The sequence below is a fragment of the Glycine soja genome, chromosome 20, assembly GCF_004193775.1.
Source record: "Glycine soja cultivar W05 chromosome 20, ASM419377v2, whole genome shotgun sequence".
In the NCBI taxonomy this organism is placed as follows: domain Eukaryota; kingdom Viridiplantae; phylum Streptophyta; class Magnoliopsida; order Fabales; family Fabaceae; genus Glycine; species Glycine soja.
The window spans coordinates 930,333-949,960 of record NC_041021.1 but is presented as its reverse complement, the minus strand read 5'-3'; the positions used below and the strand labels follow the sequence as shown (position 1 = coordinate 949,960).

The following is a 19,628-nucleotide window of genomic DNA, read 5'->3' as shown; positions in this document are numbered from 1 at the left end:
AATTATTTTCTTTTGCAAAGATTAAAACATTGTGTGACCATGTAGGTTTGATACTAAATCGATAATAAACTAATCATAATTATTTTACTAATCAAGGTAGGCATGTAACAATACTTCTCAACATCCAAATAACATGAATATCTTCAAGAACCAATAGAAAAATAATATAATATTTCCTTCAATCGTTTATAACTCAAGGTTAACTCTAAAGTATAGTATTATTGTCAAACTCCAATAAACTAAACCTCAAGGTTAACTCTAAAATATAGTATTATTGTCAAACTTCAATAAGCTAACACTTTTAATCAACAAATGACTTAAGAAACTTTTTTCTTCATTCCTTCTTGATTAATCATTAATTCTACAAGTATTTATCATCATATTCGATATTCATTCAACTAGTACTCTAAGACATTAGCTGTCTGAAATTAAAATATAAAAAATAATTTGTTAATTTTTATGTAATTTCAGGTCAACTGAAGCTATTATATTTCTTCTTGACTATTGACATATCAATATAATATTAACTATTAAATTTTTTTAATTAAGTCAGTTTAATGATGACATCCATATATATATATTAATCTATCGAAATTATTGATGTTTTATTCACAATAATTCTACGATTAAAAACAATTTAGATTAAAATTGTAAATGACTTGTTTCTCATTATCATAATTTCTATCATGATAACAAATATCTAATTTTAATTAAGAACTTGTCAAATTAAAAATTTAATAAAATAATAAATATGATAATAAAATAAAGAACAATTCTTTATTAAAATTAATAACATGATGAATTAAATCTTAACTATATATATTTATTTCCAACACTAACATTTATCGCATATTGCGCTTTAGATTAGATATTTATTTCAATAGCTTGGTTTGTTTAGCTTATAAAAAAACATGGATTTTTCTTTTGGTGAATATAAAAAACTTGGATAGATGCATAGAAACTTTTAAAATTTTAATAGTGTAGTATTAATCTTTTGTTTTAATTTCTAATTGTTTTCTAAAAGCCTTCCTTCTAGTATCTTCTTTAGAAATCTAGGGTCTCATTTCAAATTAAAATAAAAAACGCGGTTTTCATGTGGGACATAAGGATGATGTGGGAACGATGTGGCATTCCCTTTTTGTCAGAAGAAGTTGTGTCTCACCTCACTCCCCTCCACATGATGTTCTCATAGCCAACCTAATAACATGTGTATGTTTCCTTAGCTGGCTCAGGCATTGCCAAATTACCATGTATACATGCTGAGAAGTAATCAGAAACACTTGATCTTTCAACAACTTGCTTAGTTTGCGGTGTTTTATTTCCATTCATCATCAAATTAAGAACACTACTTTTTCACGGATGGCTGCTGATGTTAATTTCTACTGGGACCAATATAAGTGAAAAATGAAACCAACTTGGAAAAAACTCTGATCTTATCTTTATGCAAACATTAAATAGATGTCATTCCATAAACTATATCTGGATGCCAAGCAAATGTGTCTGACGTATAAAAAGTTATTTGCAAGATGACCATTTTATTTTTAACTTTTTTATATACACTCTAATTTTTATATTTACTTTATATCTCTGTATTTCTCTATTTCTTTTTCATCATATTACATACCATATACTCCATCCGTTCCAAAAATACATATGTTTAACGTTTTTCTTTTTTTCAAGGAATTAACATATGTTTAACCTTCATCCACATCAATTAATTAAGTGACATTTAATAAATATTAATGTATTTTGTTTAAAACTCGCTTATTTTATATATGATGTAAAATGTACGTAGTTTATTGTTTTGTTGAAATGTTTTTCTTACATACGGTAAGTGTAGTGTTCCTTGTAAAGATAAATATATATAATTATTTTAAATAGGAGTATATTTAAAAAAAAATAATGGGACTTAAAATTTGTAAAACACCAACAGTTTTGGAATAAAAAAAATACTAAAACATCTATAATTTTGAAATGACAAGAGTATTATTTTCTCCCATTTTCTTATCTCTCTTCTACCTGATAAAGGTGCATGTATACACTCGTGGAGTGTTTTTATTTTCTTTTATTATTATTCTTCTCTAGATTTCATATCTTATTATTGCAAGAGATCGCATATATTCAACCATAAAAAAAGATCGCATATTAGTTCATCAGAAAGCTAACTTGCCAACTCAAAAAGTTCGTTGACACCCACAAATAAGAAGTCTATACAAGAAAAGGAGGTGATAAATCGTATTTTGTCAGGTATATGTCATAAATTTTCAAACTAACGAAGATATGTTCCCTCAAAACATATTGCGAGAGAGTATGCTATTCGATTCCCAAAAGATTGCCTTTATATATTTTTAATTGCAAATAGCTTTTGGAAAGATTTCCTTATAATTTTGAATAAAGGATGATTGCCCTAAAAGGAACCGACTAATTAGTTGAACCAACTGCAACCCCTATATATTCTAACTGTTGTAGCATTTATTTTCATTTTCATAATCAATAATATATATCAACATCATGAAGCCTTGCACACTAAGAAGTTACCTTAATTATACACATTATATCCAACATTTTGGGATGATCTTTCTTTTTGTTAATTTTGATGAGGACCCTTTTACAAACATAATTTTTTCTGATAAAAGCAAGCAGAAAACTTTTCTTCAACCACAGAATAACCATTTTCCTTTATTTTTCATAATGACAAGCAGATGACTCAGCTAAAACAAAAGTCAAGATTCATCTTCTATGTCTTCATTGCTATATATACCTCTTTTGATCATAAGGCTTCATCATCCAAATTAAGAGCGCATCTTGCATATATCTAATTGAAGATCACATAAAGAAGAAGAAATTTACTTGAAAGTTTAGATATGATGGCATCCTTTCTTCAAGAGCTTCTAATTGGATTTCCATTCACCTCAGCAGCATATTTGGGTGAGAAATCATCAAAGAGGTACCTGCCAGATCCTGCCACCCAATATATCACATCTACCACAAGCTCAAAGCAAGGTAAGATTTTATTTGAAAGTTATTAATTAATTTGATCAATTGTTTAATTAGAAAATGAGAGAAAAGACAATTATTCATCAGGTGTTCAATAAAGGTATGGTAATATTAACAACACTGAATTAATGTCTTGATTTTTTCAGGTAGAGTAAATTCAGTTCTTACCAGGATGAACAAGCTTGGAAGAAAGACTAACATCTTTGCAACTGGACTCAAGGAACATGGTATATAAACACACTTCTAATCACATTTAGAGATAAAATAATTTAAACTTATAAATCATAATTAGTCACACAATAAAGTTGTAATTGACTGATAAATGATTTTGGTGACATGCAGTAAAACTTGGGCAAAAAATAACTGATACAGTGAAAGGAAAATTAAGTCTAGGAGCTAGAATTCTTCAAGTTGGAGGAGTGGAAAAAGTTTTCATGCAACTATTCAGTGTAAAAGATGGAGAGAAGTTACTAAAAGCATCTCAGTGCTACCTATCAACCACATCTGGTCCTCTAGCAGGCCTCCTATTCATATCCACCGATAAAGTTGCCTTTTGCAGTGAGAGATCAATCAAGGCCTATTCTTCAAAGGGTCATTTGATCAGAATCCATTACAAGGTAATACACTTATATCTAACACAAATGTTAACCAGTATTCTATAGACACTACTTAAGAAACTTAGTAAAAAGTCTTTTTTATTAAAAAGCATAAAATTATGTTTTCTTTTACTCTTCAATGATTTTCACATTAAAAACTTTTTTTTTTAATTTCTTAACCCGTGCAAGATCCATATGCTAATTTTAATTTACACAAAACCTCTGTATATGTGTCTCTTGTTTTCTAACAGAAAATTTAAAAACTGTCATTGCAGGTTGTGATCCCACTTGAAAAGATAAGGAGCATTAACCAAAGTCAACGCGTGAAGAAGCCTTCGCAAAAGTACATAGAAATAGTTACAGTGGATGACTTTGACTTCTGGTTTATGGGTTTCTTAAATTATCAGAAAGCTTTGAAATACCTGAAGCAGGTTATTTCTCAAGCGTAGAGAAAGGAGTAGTTTACTTTACTCATTCTCATGATTTCTTCATTAGTATAGTAATTATTGTGTGAAGCCACAAAAGGCCTAGCACAGGCACAAACATACGTTGTACATAATCTTGTTGGCAAAAAGAAAGCAAATTGTTTCTTCAATTCTTCACTTGTCTCCACAAGTAGATTCTATACATTTTTCGGAAGTTTCACAATCCCGAATTTCAATTTTAAACAATTTGTCACGCTAGATTAACTTAAGCCGGTAATATTATAGATTAATTTGCCACGCTAGATTAATACTATAGATTTTAAACAATTCTCTCAGTTTGCCAGCCTATCATGTTTGAGCTATTATTACATACATCAACCCAATGACGTAACAGATTAGGTCGTAAAAAATTTACAATAAAATATTGCATGATCAAGTGTGTAAAATCTCAAGGATAGGTTTACAATATAATATAATATAATATTGCATGCTCCAGTTTGTAAAATTTCAAGGATAGATTTACAAATTAAATTTACAATATAATATTACATCGTCAATCCTATAAGCATTATCTCTGACAATAAGCATGTCATTGACATACAATAACAACATAATGAAGTCATCGTCAGAAAATTCTAACAAAAACTATATGGTAAAAAGTAACTTGCTTACAGCCTTGCTTATACACATCACTAAAACTTCTTGTACTACTGTTTTAGACAATATAGACTATTTCTCTACCTTCAAATGAAGAGTAGCTAGCAACCAAACTCAACACAATTATCATGGATATTCCTTTTGTAGAAGCTTTAGAACAAATGCCTAGTTATGCTAAGTTTCTCAAGGATAATTTGGCTAATAGGAGGAAGACTAGCTATTGAGCCTGAAACCATGACCCTTGCTCAAAGTAGTTTAATTACCTCCTAAGTTTAAGGACCCAGTTAGTTTTTTGTACCATGTGTTATTGGATACACGATGTTTGAAAAATCCTTGTTTGATTTGGGGGCTAGTGTTAGTCTAATGTCCCTATTTAGTTGTTTTCAAAAAGCTTGCTATTGATGAGCAGAAACCTACCATATGTCATTGCAAAAGACGGATCGACCCGTCAAACATCCTGTGAGAATTGTGGAGGCTGTTCCAGTTAAGATGAGGGGTTGTTTTATTCCATGTGATTTTGTGGTGTTAGAAATAATGGAGGAGACATCCAAAATCTCCATTATCTTAGGTAAACCCTTCTTATCAACGGTCATGTAAAGAATTTTAGAGAAAGCTTATATTTTAATTCTCGACAATAGGATTAATTATAGATAGATAAAACAAATTAGTAAGGAATGCAAAGGATTTAATTAAACATAACACCACCATAGTTAGAATTAATTCAATTAAGCATATTTTTATTTGTTGAAAGAAAATGGAGATTACATTAGATTAACTCGCCATTCAAAAAGAATTAGAAAAAACCCTGTTATATTAGTTGTTGAACAAGAGTTTTGATGTGAATTCCCAATCACAGAATGTTTCAAAATCTGAAATTAAATTTCAATCAAATATTGTCTTATATTCTTTAGTTTATTTTTATGTTTATCATTAATTTAATTTTTCTAAATATTTTCCAAATTAATTTTCAACATTTTCTCAACTGTTTTATTTCTACTGAATCGTGATAATTGCAAAATCGAAACGCGGTCCATGTAAATTTCATATTTATTAACTAATGACGATTGTCCACTTACAATTTCCCTATCAATTTCACGCGTCCCACATGATCACCATATATAGTTATGCATGTATAAAATTAACTACATAAGATAAGGTCGCCATGCCTTTGAATGAATATTATCAAATTATCAACAATATACGTCGTCATATCCTATTTGGCTACAATAATATGCGAGGGACAATTACAGCAATAATGTTTCAGCTACTTCATAAAACCACTATATATATTTCAATGGGCCATCACATGAATTTTAAAGCATGACACCCATGTGCTTGGAACAACAACTGACGTGTAAGGAAGAAAATGCATGCCACATGTATTATCCGTGGTTGCTCCGGAAAACAAGCCACCCCGGCAAAGCCATGTGCAAAGGAGTTAATAGTAATGTTTTGTTTTCTCATGCCTATATTTCGCGACCAATGATTTCATTATTATTTGTTTTATATTCATTCATATGGTCAACGGTTGGCCAAAAGCCTCAACTATCGGACACATGTCTTGGAAAATAATTATCTGTTTCCATATACAACATATTTGACATCAATATTCTTATCATGTCTTAAAAATGTTGAGATAAAAAGAAGTAGAGAACACCCATCTGAAACTAGCTCGGAGTTTGTGATAATGGAGCCAGAAACAGCAAAGCTTGGATCCTCTCTTCTTGTTGATTCTGTGAAAGAACTAGCAAAGGAAGCACTAATCAAAGTTCCTGAGCGATACGTTCATCCAAATATTGAACCCCCAATTTTATTTCATAAAGACACTTTGCCACAGCTCCCTATCATCGACCTAAACAAGTTATTGTCTGAAGATGTTACGGAACTGGAAAAGCTAGACTTTGCTTGCAAGGAATGGGGCTTTTTTCAGGTTAGCATCTACATCTTTTCTCACCTCCTTTTTCATTTCTATGTACGTGTTTTCTTGCCCATTGTTTTGATCCACCCACAGAATTAATTACATAAAAAGATTTTATTAAAAATAAGGTTGACAATACATTAGAAATTATGAGATGTAATAATGAAATGTTATTATTTTTCATTCCTTAACTAGTATCTTAGATGCAGTAAAAAAAAAAAAAAGCATCTTAAATATTTTCATATTATAATACATATTTTTCAACTGGTTGCTTAAATTAAATAAATCTTTTTTCTTTTTTATTATCTATTCAATCTAAATAAATTATTTTTTGTAATTTCTTAATTATAATTGATAAGGAAAATGCTTGTTGGTATGAAACTGATTTCGTAAATAGATATACGAATGTATTAGATTGGTGTTATTTTTTTAAAATTATATTTTGTATTCTGTTAACTGTAATCGTGTACGTGCTATTGACACCTGTTTATTTGTGCAATTTGTCTAAGAAAAGTTTCGTACGAAATAGCAATGCTCAATTGATCATTATTCTATCAACAAAACATAATAGAATATTTATAAATCAATGTTTTATCGATTACACAAATTCAAGAAAAGTTTATTTACGTGAATTGATATTCATGCACCTTAACTGAACCCAGTTTCATGGGACATGAGTTGTGTGTGCGCGGTTTTAATAATGTGTAATAACTCTCTTTTATCTCTTTTTATTCTTTTATTTCTGTTTTTTCCTTGTAAAGACTATTAGTTTTTTCTTAAAATAAAATATTATATATTCATTATATTTCACTGGTTCGTTGGTTTTAAAGAAAAAAATTACCAGTTAAAGGAAGGATATGTGATGTTTCAAATGAGAATCAGAAATAAGAACTATCAATTTTAGTCCTTAGATTATAATTAAAAAAATGAATGGAAGAGATTAAAATTTAATTATATGTTTATAATGGCTAGCAATATTCAAAATATTTCACAGCTGAGTAATTTGTAATAATGTTAAAGAGATCTAAAGAAAGTAATGCAACTCTAAGAAATTGTGGTCACGAATGTATATGACAGCTTGTTAATCACGGAGTTGGCATCAAATTGGTGGAAGATATAAAGAAAGGTGCCCAAGAACTCTTAAACCTTTCAATAGAAGAGAAGAAAAAGCTTTGGCAGAAACCAGGAGGACGGAGGGGTTTGGTCAAATGTTTGGTTATAAAGAGGGGCCATCTGATTGGGTAGATTTGTTTTACATTTTCACACTTCCATCCCATTTAAGGAATCCCCACCTATTCCCTAATATACCACTGCCATTCAGGTGCTATTTCATTCTTTTTGTCCTTTTATATATTCTTTTAATGAATAAATTAATTATTAATGATTCTAATGATAAAATAGTTAATTGTTATTGTAGGGTATATTCAACTACGATTTCAAAAGATTTTAAAAGAAAAAAAATTATAAAAAAGTATTTAGGTGTTTAATAAGATTTTTAAATAATAAAAATAAGTCTTTTGATATTAAATCAAGACTATTAAGATTTTTTAAGAAATTCAATAAAGTCTTATAATATTTAATTAAGATTTTTTTACAACTTAAAAAAGTCTTTTGATATTCAAAAATAAATAAATTTCCACAAATTCTTTCTTAAAATGAATTTTAATAGATTTCATAAGACCTTTTAAAATAATAAAAAATACATATTAAACAAATTCATGTTAACTCTTGAGATTTTATGAAACTTTTTTTCTTTTCTTTTCCTGTAAATTGACATGCTTTTTATTTTTTATTCAACATTTCCTGTTATGTGTGATAGGAGAGATTTTTTCAATTCTTTAAATTTGGGAACATTTTGACTACGTGTTAATGCATATAAATGTACACATGAATATGTACGAATATAAGAAATATATAGCTTTAATAAAGGTGGGAAGTTGACTCATATATAACTGGATAAACATATAAATGAGGTTTCAAATAATTGCATGTTTTTTGTTTGGTGGAATCACTATTGTGGGAATGAATACAATTATATATTCTATCATAGACATTGTGGCATATAATTTTTATAATATTAATATGATTGATGATTGAAGAGAAATGAATATATTGTGCTTGTAAATATGTTAGGCAAGATAGATTTGTTATGTAACAGGTTTAAAGTTCTTTATATAAGAAAATTTTATTTAAAATGTTAGAAAGACAACATTCATGGATTTTTTTATCAATAACTTTAAATGTTTTTTTAAAAATTTACAAAATTTTGTAAAATCTTAAAAATTCATAATATCCATCCAAATCTTATGAATTTATATTTTCTAAATCCATTAAAATCTGAATTTTAAAATCTAAACATAAAAATCTTTTAAATTTTTTTAAAAGTCATTACATTCTTACAAAATCTTTTAAAATTCATAAGATTTTTATGTCAAAATAATCTTTTAAAATTCTAATTCAATACCATCTCTTAGTTAATTGCTATCATTGTCATTTATGAGAAACAAAGTGTGCTATTGAAAATTAAAAATATTGAAAGAAATTAAATAAAAAGGTCGGCAACAAGATGGATGTTTTAATATTTCGATAATTTATTGAAATACATATATCTATTAATTAAAAGTTTGAATCTATTACTCTATTAATTTGAAGTGGTTCTTGAAAAGCTTATTACAAATTATGCCTTCAAATAGGCTTTTAAATCAGGTAAAGCTTTCCTAAAATAGAAAAAATAGGCAAAGTCTTAAAAAATGATTATAATTGGATCAAGAAAAAAATTAAGGTTGGAGTTTTAATGTAATTTGGTCTAACTCATTTCAACACATAATTGTCTCCAAGGAAAAGAAAAAAAAATGTCGATGTCAGCAATATAGTTTAAGCTTAGTTTACTAGCTATTATCTTCAATTCGAATTGATTGCGTTGAGAGGTGAGAGAAGTAAGGTTCTCACAGAATCGTTAACTGTGAATTCTTTAATGACAAATTCTTGCCTCTGTCATCTAATGCGCACATATGAAGTCAGAAGTAACAATATTAGTGTTGCAATTTCATAAAATTGTTGTAGTGATTATTGCTGTCTAGCTAGCATCTGAAAATCACATTGATAATAAGTTAATTAATGTTGACCGCTACAGGGAAAATTTAGAGGATTATTGTATAAAGATGAGAGACCTTGCCATCAACATTTTTGTTCTTATAGGGAAAGCTCTTGGTATAGAGCTAAAGGATATTAAAGAGTCATTAGGTGAAGGAGGCCAATCAATAAGGTTCAATTACTATCCACCTTGTCCCCAACCAGAAAATGTCCTTGGCCTAAATGCTCACACTGATGGATCTGCCCTCACCATCCTTCTCCAGGGCAATGAAGTGGAAGGCCTCCAAGTTAAAAAAGATGGAACTTGGATTCCTGTTAAACCCCTCCCAAATGCTTTCATCGTTAGTCTCGGAGATGTTTTGGAGGTAAATAATTAAAATTTAGTTAAGATTGCATTAATGACACTTTTTAGATCTTGGTCACATTTGGTATGGTGTATTAGATCATTAATTTGTGACTTTGTTATTGTTATCAAAATATGTATTAGGGAAGCTAGCATTATGTTTTTATTTTGTATATAGAGGTTTAAAGGGGATTGGTTATTAATTGGGATATATTCACCAAGCAAAAAAAGTTAACTTGGATATATTTTGAGGTGCACCAAAATTGATTATTTATCTCATATGTATCTTTTTTATGTAAAACTTTTGGCACATTATGAGCTAAGTTAGGCTACATTTAATCAATAAATTACCTTTGCTTATAACAGAAAAAGATTAATAGTATTACTGACAATTATACTTGTACACATTTGCGTCTTGAATTTAAAATTAATATATCACAAAAAAAGATTTTACAATGCCTCTTAGGGATTTTAAAATATCATTTAGTCTCTCTTTAAATCAATATAAAATTAAAAAATTATATCTAAAGGATTTATATCATAATTAAGACTATATTTTCCTTATACCACAGGATTAATTATTTGATAATGTCGTTACACTTTTGAATCTTAATATATGGTTTGCATAGGTAATGACAAATGGAATATATAGGAGCACTATGCACAGGGCAGTGGTAAACTCACAGAAAGAGAGATTATCCATAGCTACATTTTATGGCCCAGGATGGAGTGGAAACATAGGTCCAGCACCAATTCTTGTTACTCCAGAAAGACCAGCTTTGTTCAAAACAATTGGCGTGGAAGATTTTTATAAGGGATACCTTTCACCTCAGCATCTTGGGAAACCAAAATCATATATAAATGATGTTTTGAGGATCCAAAATGGGCATGTCAAAGGCTAGCTAGCTCCTAGCTAGAATTGAATTTGCTTGTCATCAGTGAAGGAAACATGACAGAATACAAAACCCTCACAAAACAATAATGTAATGAATTCGTTTCAAATACTGCGTATGTAGTTATTTGTCACAAGATTTGGATTGAAGTAGATACAAATTAAGAAGTGCTCGGCATGTGAAAGACATGGCTTAATGTTGCTCATCCAAAATTATCAAGGGTGTAATAATTGTTAATGGAATGGTGATAGGAGACCGGTGATTAGAAAACTTAGTTACTACTTGTATCTTAATAGTCAAGGAGAAAGGTATATATGCTCCTTAGGATTGTTTAATAAGAATTTTTATATTTGGTTGAATAATTTAAAAAAATAATCTCAGTAATTTAACATTTTTTAGAATCGTTTTTTAATTGGGTTTTTCGCTAAAATTTTCCCGTGAAAGAGGATGGAAATGAATTTTTTTTCTTATTATGATTGTGTCTTTTATTCTGGGAAATATTTTTTACTTATTAAATATATGTATGATAGTTCCTTTTTACTTGTTAAATATATGTATGATAGTTCCAAGAAACATGATTCATAGGGATAAAGAAATATTCTTTATAGTTGACACATCTAGGTTGAAATATGTTTATTAAAGATTTAAATATGTTTTGACATCCATGTTTTTGGAGCTCGGATTTTGATGAAAAAACCAACTCATTCAATGCACACCAGAGATCATACCCCATGTTGGAGCTCGGATTTCGATACTCTTAAGTTCGGAATTCGGATCACATCAAATACTTTGTAAGAGAAAGAAATAAAAAAAGAAAAAAGATAAAAATTATGTAAGATTAAGATACCGATTCCTTGTTAGGTTCCAATGGTTTATATGCCAGACATGAGGGATTTTCGTGCTGTCCACAACCAAAGACATAGGAATTTGGGAGTTATATTCACCTCTGTTTCAACTTCTTCCCTGAAGACTTTTTGTTAGAAATATATTGATAACAATACTCTTTTTTTTTTTTTTTACTTTCTTTATTAACTAAAATTTATTGATAATAATTATTTTTTTTTATTTTTTGTCAGTAGAAATCAAATATAATATTAACAAATTTATAACATTTACACATTCTAATAAACTAACTGAGTTAGATTATCTTGATTAATTCTATACCATTTAATCAAATGTCATATTTTAATTTGAATAAAAATAGAAAAACAATTTCAATCCATTAATAAAAATAAAATAAAAAATCACTACATGACTATATATAATATCTTTTAAAAAATTTAGGTTCCTATTAGGCATGGTTCTGGGCCGACACTGCGTAAAATGATTATTAATTTATACCTGAATTTATGCCGGAAAGTTTAATTTGGTCGTTACAGTCATGCATGCGTGAGGGACTTGCCTTGGGTTTAAGCATATCAAAATTGGCTTCTTTGTTTTATAATTTTTATGGAATGAGTTCACGATTAAATATTAATTTCTTTGTTTTATAATTTTTATGGAACGAGTTCAAAATTAAATATTAACAATTATTATGAGACGTTATTTTATACACAAGCATACCATGCCTAACCTGCTCCTTTGTCGATGAACCAAGTTAATTGAAAGATCTACGTCTAAAATAACCGAGTGTGCTTAAATGATAAAGACTGGAAAAAAGATAACCTAGTGTCGCTGTTTACCATGTATATATTACAACCATGCTAGTGACCACTAAACCAATGGAAGATGTCATTGCTCGCAACAATAAAAGTAATGAAAACAGATACTGACAAGGAAGAGTATGGACGAAAATTATAAGATGTTCACGAAAAATAATTTAATATTTTTTTAAAGAAGAGTAAAGTACAAGTAGGAATAAACAATGATAATGATTTATTAGGCTATGTTCATTACTCCAGCAACAGAATGAGAATTTTGCTTCTATTCCATCATAATATACCCAATAAGTAACGGAATAGATTTTTTATTTGATTATGTTCTATTTCAATATATATTTTTCTTCTTATATCCTTTCATTAATCTAAACATCTTTTTAATATTGTTAAATAAAATATAACCCGAAAAAAAAGATAAGATAAAGATTCCGGTGAATATATAAAAATAATTGTATATAATCTATTCAATAGGAATGGTCTATTATTTATGAATATAAAAGATAATTGAAAAGTTACAAATAGATAAATAAAAATAAGAAAATATCATAAAAGATAATTAAATATATGATTATTCATAATAAATATGACTTTTTTTGTTTGAAGGGAACAAATATGACTTTAAATAGTTATTATTATAAAAATATAAAACCATATGTTATAGCTTACATTCGACAATAATTTAGAAAAGCATTATATACTATTATTGCATGTATCTAATCAAACTCTATATTATTATATAGAATATTAAAGGATATTAATTAATATTTAATTATTATCTTATTTTAACAAAAGTAACTATACTACTACTACTGTATAAATTAACTTCACAAATTAATGGCTGCGTGCAAAATGATTTTATAAGCATTGATTGCAACTTAATAAAACCATTATATTTCAAGCTATATTATCACATAAATTCCAACCCATGTGCTTGGAATCACGCACAAATTACGTGTAAGGAAGAAAATGCGTTTCTTTCACATAAAGACCCGTGGCTGCGCCTGAAAATAAGCCACCCCCAGCTAAGCCATTTACGATGAAATCCACAAATAATAATTTTGTTTTGTGAAACCTTTAATCTGCCATCCGTAATTTCATTGTTATTGTTATAATTATTAAATTTGAGGTCAACGGATCGGATAGCGAAGCCTCAACTGTCCTTTGAATAAAATAAATCAAAATCCACAACCTGTCTTAGAATATTCATTATTCAGTATCAATGTCCAAACATATACATATATACATACATTACACATCATTCTCTTGTCTTACAGAGTTGAGAGAGCATTATGGAACCAGAAACAACAGAAGAGCTTGTTATTCCTTATTCTGTGAAAGAATTACTAGCAAAGGAGGCACTAACCAAAGTTCCAGAGAGATATGTTCGTCCAGATATTGACCCTCCAATTCTATCTAACAAAGACTCTTTGCCTCAGCTCCCTGTCATTGACCTAAACAAGTTGTTGGCTGAGGAAGTGAAGGGTCCTGAACTGGAGAAGCTGGACCTTGCATGCAAAGAATGGGGTTTCTTTCAGGTTGGTATATATCTACACCTTCACTTGCTTTGCTATTTCTATTTGATGCCATGTTTTTTTTTTCCAACCACAACAGTAAATTTAGTTGTCATAAAAAGTGAAAATGACTTTTATATTATTCTGACGCAGCCATTAATCGTTTTCATATAAAATACTGTATATATGTCTTGTAAACAATTACATTAATTAAATAATATTTTCTTTACTTATTTATTAATTATATATATATATATATATATATATATATATATATATATATATATATATGTGTGTGTGTGTGTGTGTGTGTGTTTTAATTTCTTAATCAATACAACTCAAAATGTAAACTAACATTAAACATAATAAATATTTGGTCATTCTTATTGTTATAATTTTTAATCCATAAAAATATTTTTTAAGATTTAATTTTAAAATATGAAAAACTGTTAACACATGTATTAGTATTTTATGTTTTAATTTATTTTTATCATTAATAAATTTGTATTTAAATTCGAAGGCATGAAATCGATCGAATATTAAACACAATCAAAATAAAACACAAGCAGATTAAGTCTAATTGCGCAAAATTATTGGTTTTGTATAACAGATGATTAATCATTTTTAAGAGTCTAAAATGAAAGTTGACCAAAATTAAAAGAGAGAACATGACGACGCTAATCTATCAAATTATGGTTTTTGTATAACAGCTGATAAATCATGCAACTAGCTCTGAATTGGTGGAAGATGTAAAGAAAGGTGCACAAGAACTCTTCAATCTTTCAATGGAAGAGAAGAAAAAACTTTGGCAGAAACCAGGAGATATGGAAGGATTTGGTCAACTGATTGACAAACCTAAAGAGGAGCCCTCAGATTGGGTAGATGGCTTCTACATTTTAACTCTTCCATCTCACTCAAGGAAGCCCCACATATTTGCTAATTTACCACAACCTTTCAGGTGCTCTTTAAGTCTATTTTTCTCCTTTCTTTAGAATCGATTAATCTAAACGTAATTGATCATTATAAGAAATTAGTTATTTCAACTTTATATCTTTTTAGGTCAAAATTAGATGGATTTTGGGGTTTAAATGTAAAATATAAATTAATTGTGAAAATAACATCTTGTAGAATTCATTAAAAAAGATTTGACTCATTTCTATCTCTTATTAAGTGGTATGAGAAACAAGAGATTCCTAAATATAACTTCCCATAATTTTATATTTAATCACTTTAAGTACCCCTCCCCCTCCCTAAACTTTGATTAATGTGGGAAGTGCAAAATGTAATTAATCTCCACTTTTTTTTCAACTAGTGCCAACTATAATAAAGTAGTAAGAGGTAGAGTTCGCGTGAATCTCAATTTTTATCTTCAATTCGAATTTGCATTGAAGCTAAAATATATTCAAATAAAATTACAACTTTTTTTCTCTCTATATTTTATATCAGTGCTATGGTTTCAATTTTTCATGTAATGATTGCTCCTTTGAAATGAACAATTATTCTTGCCTCTGTTACCGAATGCACACATGATTAGAAGATTGTCATTGCCGTGTAGCTAGTATCTGAAAATCATGATGACATTAATAAGTTAACGTTTTGCAGGGAGAATTTAGAGGTTTATTGTAATGAGATGAGAGACCTTGCCATCAACATGTATGTTCTTATTGGAAAAGCCCTTGGTACAGAACCAAATGAAATTAAAGATACATTAGGGGAATCAGGCCAAGCAATAAGGATCAATTACTATCCACCTTGTCCCCAACCAGAAAATGTCCTTGGCCTAAATGCTCACACTGATGCATCTGCCCTCACCATCCTTCTCCAAGGCAACGAAGTGGAAGGCCTCCAAATAAAGAAAGATGGAACTTGGGTTCCTGTGAAACCCCTCCCTAATGCTTTCATCGTTAGTCTTGGAGATGTTTTGGAGGTAAGTGATTCAAATTTATGATTAAAAATTATAAAATTTAAATAAGTATGCATTGTCATTTGTCAGTATAAAAGTTTTTGTATTGTCAATTAATTTATAATCATGTATAATATGATCTTTAAGTAAATATTATATTAATAATTAATATGTTTTATTAGTGAAAAAATTCAAACTTTTTCTTTTCATATTGATATATTATCATATCTCTCCTCTCAACTATCATACCATCTTATCTTGTGAGTTCCTATGTAATGGTTTGTGAGTAGATGCCTAAACTTTTTATTATTATTGGTGTATATTCTATATGGCTATATCCTAGCTATTTTCCCATATCATGATATATTTGTGTAGTTTTTTACTTCTCGTGCAATTAACCAATGAAACCTGCACTTTAAGAGCTACATAGGTACTCTCCGGAAGCATATATAACATGATATATAATCAAGAGGTAAGGAAAATATAAATTCTAAAAATTTGAGACTACCTAGCTAGCTATAGTATTTTATGCAGGAAAAAGCATTGAGACCATTCACCTCCGAACTGTCCAGCCTTTGACTTCTCATTTCAACCCCAACCTAGGTTAATATAATTAATTAACCTTCTTAATTAATTATAATCACTCACAATAAAAATGTTGTCGACTTAAGTTGATATATGTATTTAATTAAGGGTTTTAATATTATTTATATATGTATAGTAGGGAGAAAACTTAGGTATAGTACATTCTTAACTAATTAACCTTCTAGTAGGTCCACGCATATGTTAACGACTTTATTCCACTAACTTATTCTTCAATTCATTTATTAACTCCGTAGTTAACATAAGTTTTCCACGAACTCAAGTGGCCACTTTAATATCATGCAACTTAATTTTACGTGTCATTTCTCTTTAGTGTATTATAAACTATTTTTTTATTACATTAGTGAATTTTATGAATTATTATATATTTAGAGAAATTAAGTTGACAATTCGATATAATCATGCCTTTTCTATATATATGGTTTAATAGGTAGTGACAAATGGGATATACAAGAGCAGTGAGCATCGAGCAGTGGTAAACTCACAGAAAGAAAGGCTATCCATAGCTACATTTAGTGGCCCGGAATGGAGTGCAAACATAGGTCCAACACCATCTGTTGTTACTCCAGAAAGACCTGCATTGTTCAAAACAATTGGGGTAGCAGACTTCTACCAGGGATACCTTTCACCTCAGCATCGTGGGAAATCATACATAAATAATGTCTTGAGGATCCGAAATGAGAACATCAAAGGCTAGCTCGTGGGGAATAATTGAAAGTTATTTGTATAGTTTATGGAAGCCGTAACTGTTTTGATATTCTTTGTGTGTAATTTCAATAGAATATGGTCTCATGAGTGGATTGGTCCTTTACTCCTTTTCTATATTTGAATGCTGATCATTGATTGAGTCATCATCTGTTAATTATATTTTTCTTTATTGAATTGGTTTTGTTAATGATACACTAAAAAAAAATTCCATATAAGATATTTTGGCCAATCTGTCAGAATCGTTGAGCTTTATTGTTTTTTTTTATTGACAAATGTTAAAGTTAATATTATTAGTTTTTGTTAACAGAGTTAATATTATTAGTTTTTGTTAACAGAGGATTCAAGCCTGTGAGTTCTCCTATTTCCCTTCTCTCTTTATCAGACCTTCCTTATAGTTTTTGTATTTTGATAAAAGTAGAAGGGAGAGAGAAAGAGGTCAAATGTTTATTCTCCTCCTAACAAAAAGTTAACAATTAGTAACTAATATTTTTCCATAAAAAAAAAATTAATGAACTTTTACATTGAGCACCTATTCCATATCGGTTGGCTCAACCCGACGTTAGCCGACATTAGGGTCTTCAACAACCGACTTGAATGCGTTATACATTATCTAATGCATTGAAATTGATTTTCATGTTCTACCTCCCTCCGGTGAATGTTTGAATGATCTCAGCTTTGCTGTATAGGTGGCTAATGTTCTCCATGTCCAGTCCATATCCAGGGATATGGCCAAATTAAAACTGCATTCGTGAATACCCACGGGGTGAAATCCATCACAAATAGAACCGATATCTAAATGAGTATCCGACTAGTAATTCAATTTGATTTTTTTTCTATACCCATTTGTAAAGGGGATAGGGACGAATATGCAAAGTTTTATTTAAAAGATGCAATTTTGTGGACCTTTTCAATTATTTCTTTTAGAAAAATTGGCAAAATAATTAAAAAACATGTTAAAGTAATTACTTTTTACAACTCTTTAATTTATAAATATGGTGATATTTGATGCACCTGTCACTACATGTTTGTCGAAAGATCACAAAAAATAATTTTGTTAATTTTTTTTTATAAGAGTTATCCATGAATATTTGTAGATACCTACATAAAGTTTCTAAAGGAGTACTCATGCACGTAAAGGGTGGGTTTCTATCCAATGAACGACTAACGAGTAGCTACAACTCATGTTCTCAATCTAGGTTGATTGTGGATTGGATGTAGAGCACATAGGGTGATCGAACAATATAAAAATCATTGTGTCATCTTCTCTCTACTTTTCTCTCTTGATCTTGATTATTTGTGATCATTTAAATTGAATAATTGAAGTTGTTCAAGCATTGATCATATAAGTTTTACATTAGAAAATCACATTCGGCTAATCTTTCTTCTACATCTCGTTGTGAAATTAATTGAATCTATAAATCTATAAGAATCCAATCAAACTTCTAAAAAAAAGTATTTGATGGGCTTGAAAAACTCTGAAGATCCAATTCACCTCATCTTGGATTTTGCCATTTTGACTATAGAGTAGGAATGTTGCTCCCTATTTGGACTTCAGAGATTTCAATGTTACATTTATGGTGAAATTAGGTTGGTCCTTGTGTGGCAAAAGAAATTCTTTATGGGTGCAAATCCTTAGGAAAAAATATAAGTGTGGTGATTCTATTGTGCCTAATGTTAATGTCCTTCAGCCTGGGTCAAATACTTGGAGGGGAATTTGTCACAATTGGGAAAATGTTACTGCAAACCTGGAGTGGCGAATTGGTGATGGGAATTCTGTCAACTTTTGGAACCAACTTTGGGTTCCTTCTCAAGATCCTTTGGCGCACAAATCGACATGTGTTGTTCTTAGTGACCTTGAAGCTGAATCAGTTAGTTACTTTGTTACTAATTCTGGTGCCTAGAATCTCCAGCTAATGTACAAGGTATCTTCCTAGCCTCACTTGTGAGTTTATTTGTTCCATTCCAACTGCAGACCCTGTTCGAGTAGGTGATAGAATTGTTTGGGTTGATACTTCATATGGTTTGTTTTTTATTGCAAAAGCTTGTAACAGTTTGATTTTTGAGCGTATCTCCTAGGTGAACCTTTATTCAAAGTTATAAGGAGGTGGAAGGGTCCAAAAAGAGTTAGATTTTTTCTTTGGAAAGGGGCAAAAGATTCTCTTGTTACCAATGCTATGAGAATAAGGGGGATGCTTGATAATGCAAGTTGTCCTTTATGTTTGGGTAGTCCTAAAAATATTGATCATGTTTTTCATTTATGTGAGCTTGGGAAAAATGTATGGTCTCATTGTTTCCCCTTAACAATCATTTGGATGCTCTTAAT

The 19,628-nt window shown here is 29.5% G+C and overlaps 2 protein-coding genes and 1 pseudogene across 2 annotated transcripts; all 3 read left to right on the top strand.

The window, feature by feature from the left end:
- The first annotated feature begins 2,709 nt into the window (after window positions 1-2,709).
- Window positions 2,710-4,188, top strand: LOC114401391 (GEM-like protein 4). Its single transcript, XM_028363905.1, has 4 exons — window positions 2,710-3,003; window positions 3,144-3,224; window positions 3,340-3,614; window positions 3,869-4,188. Exons 1-4 carry the CDS (start codon window positions 2,865-2,867, stop codon window positions 4,040-4,042), a joined length of 669 nt encoding a protein of 222 aa, XP_028219706.1. The 5' UTR covers window positions 2,710-2,864; the 3' UTR covers window positions 4,043-4,188.
- Window positions 4,189-6,238: 2,050 nt separating this feature from the next.
- LOC114401722 lies at window positions 6,239-11,278 on the top strand (annotated as a pseudogene).
- Window positions 11,279-13,837: 2,559 nt separating this feature from the next.
- Window positions 13,838-17,492, top strand: LOC114401721 (protein SRG1-like). The gene is made up of 4 exons (XM_028364303.1): window positions 13,838-14,115; window positions 14,802-15,049; window positions 15,694-16,018; window positions 17,028-17,492. Exons 1-4 carry the CDS (start codon window positions 13,870-13,872, stop codon window positions 17,292-17,294), a joined length of 1,086 nt encoding a protein of 361 aa, XP_028220104.1. The 5' UTR covers window positions 13,838-13,869; the 3' UTR covers window positions 17,295-17,492.
- The last annotated feature ends 2,136 nt before the right edge of the window (window positions 17,493-19,628 follow it).

What these genes read in the sequence shown, in the direction of transcription:
- LOC114401391 (XM_028363905.1), top strand. Translation starts at nt 2,865, where the DNA reads ATGATGGCATCCTTTCTTCAAGAGCTTCTAATTGGATTTCCATTCACC. An exon ending in AACTGGACTCAAGGAACATG is followed by an intron (nt 3,225 to 3,339) that starts GTATATAAACAC and finishes GGTGACATGCAG; the next exon opens with TAAAACTTGGGCAAAAAATA. An exon ending in TGATCAGAATCCATTACAAG is followed by an intron (nt 3,615 to 3,868) that starts GTAATACACTTA and finishes CTGTCATTGCAG; the next exon opens with GTTGTGATCCCACTTGAAAA.
- LOC114401721 (XM_028364303.1), top strand. Translation starts at nt 13,870, where the DNA reads ATGGAACCAGAAACAACAGAAGAGCTTGTTATTCCTTATTCTGTGAAA. An exon ending in AAGAATGGGGTTTCTTTCAG is followed by an intron (nt 14,116 to 14,801) that starts GTTGGTATATAT and finishes TTTGTATAACAG; the next exon opens with CTGATAAATCATGCAACTAG. An exon ending in GTCTTGGAGATGTTTTGGAG is followed by an intron (nt 16,019 to 17,027) that starts GTAAGTGATTCA and finishes ATGGTTTAATAG; the next exon opens with GTAGTGACAAATGGGATATA.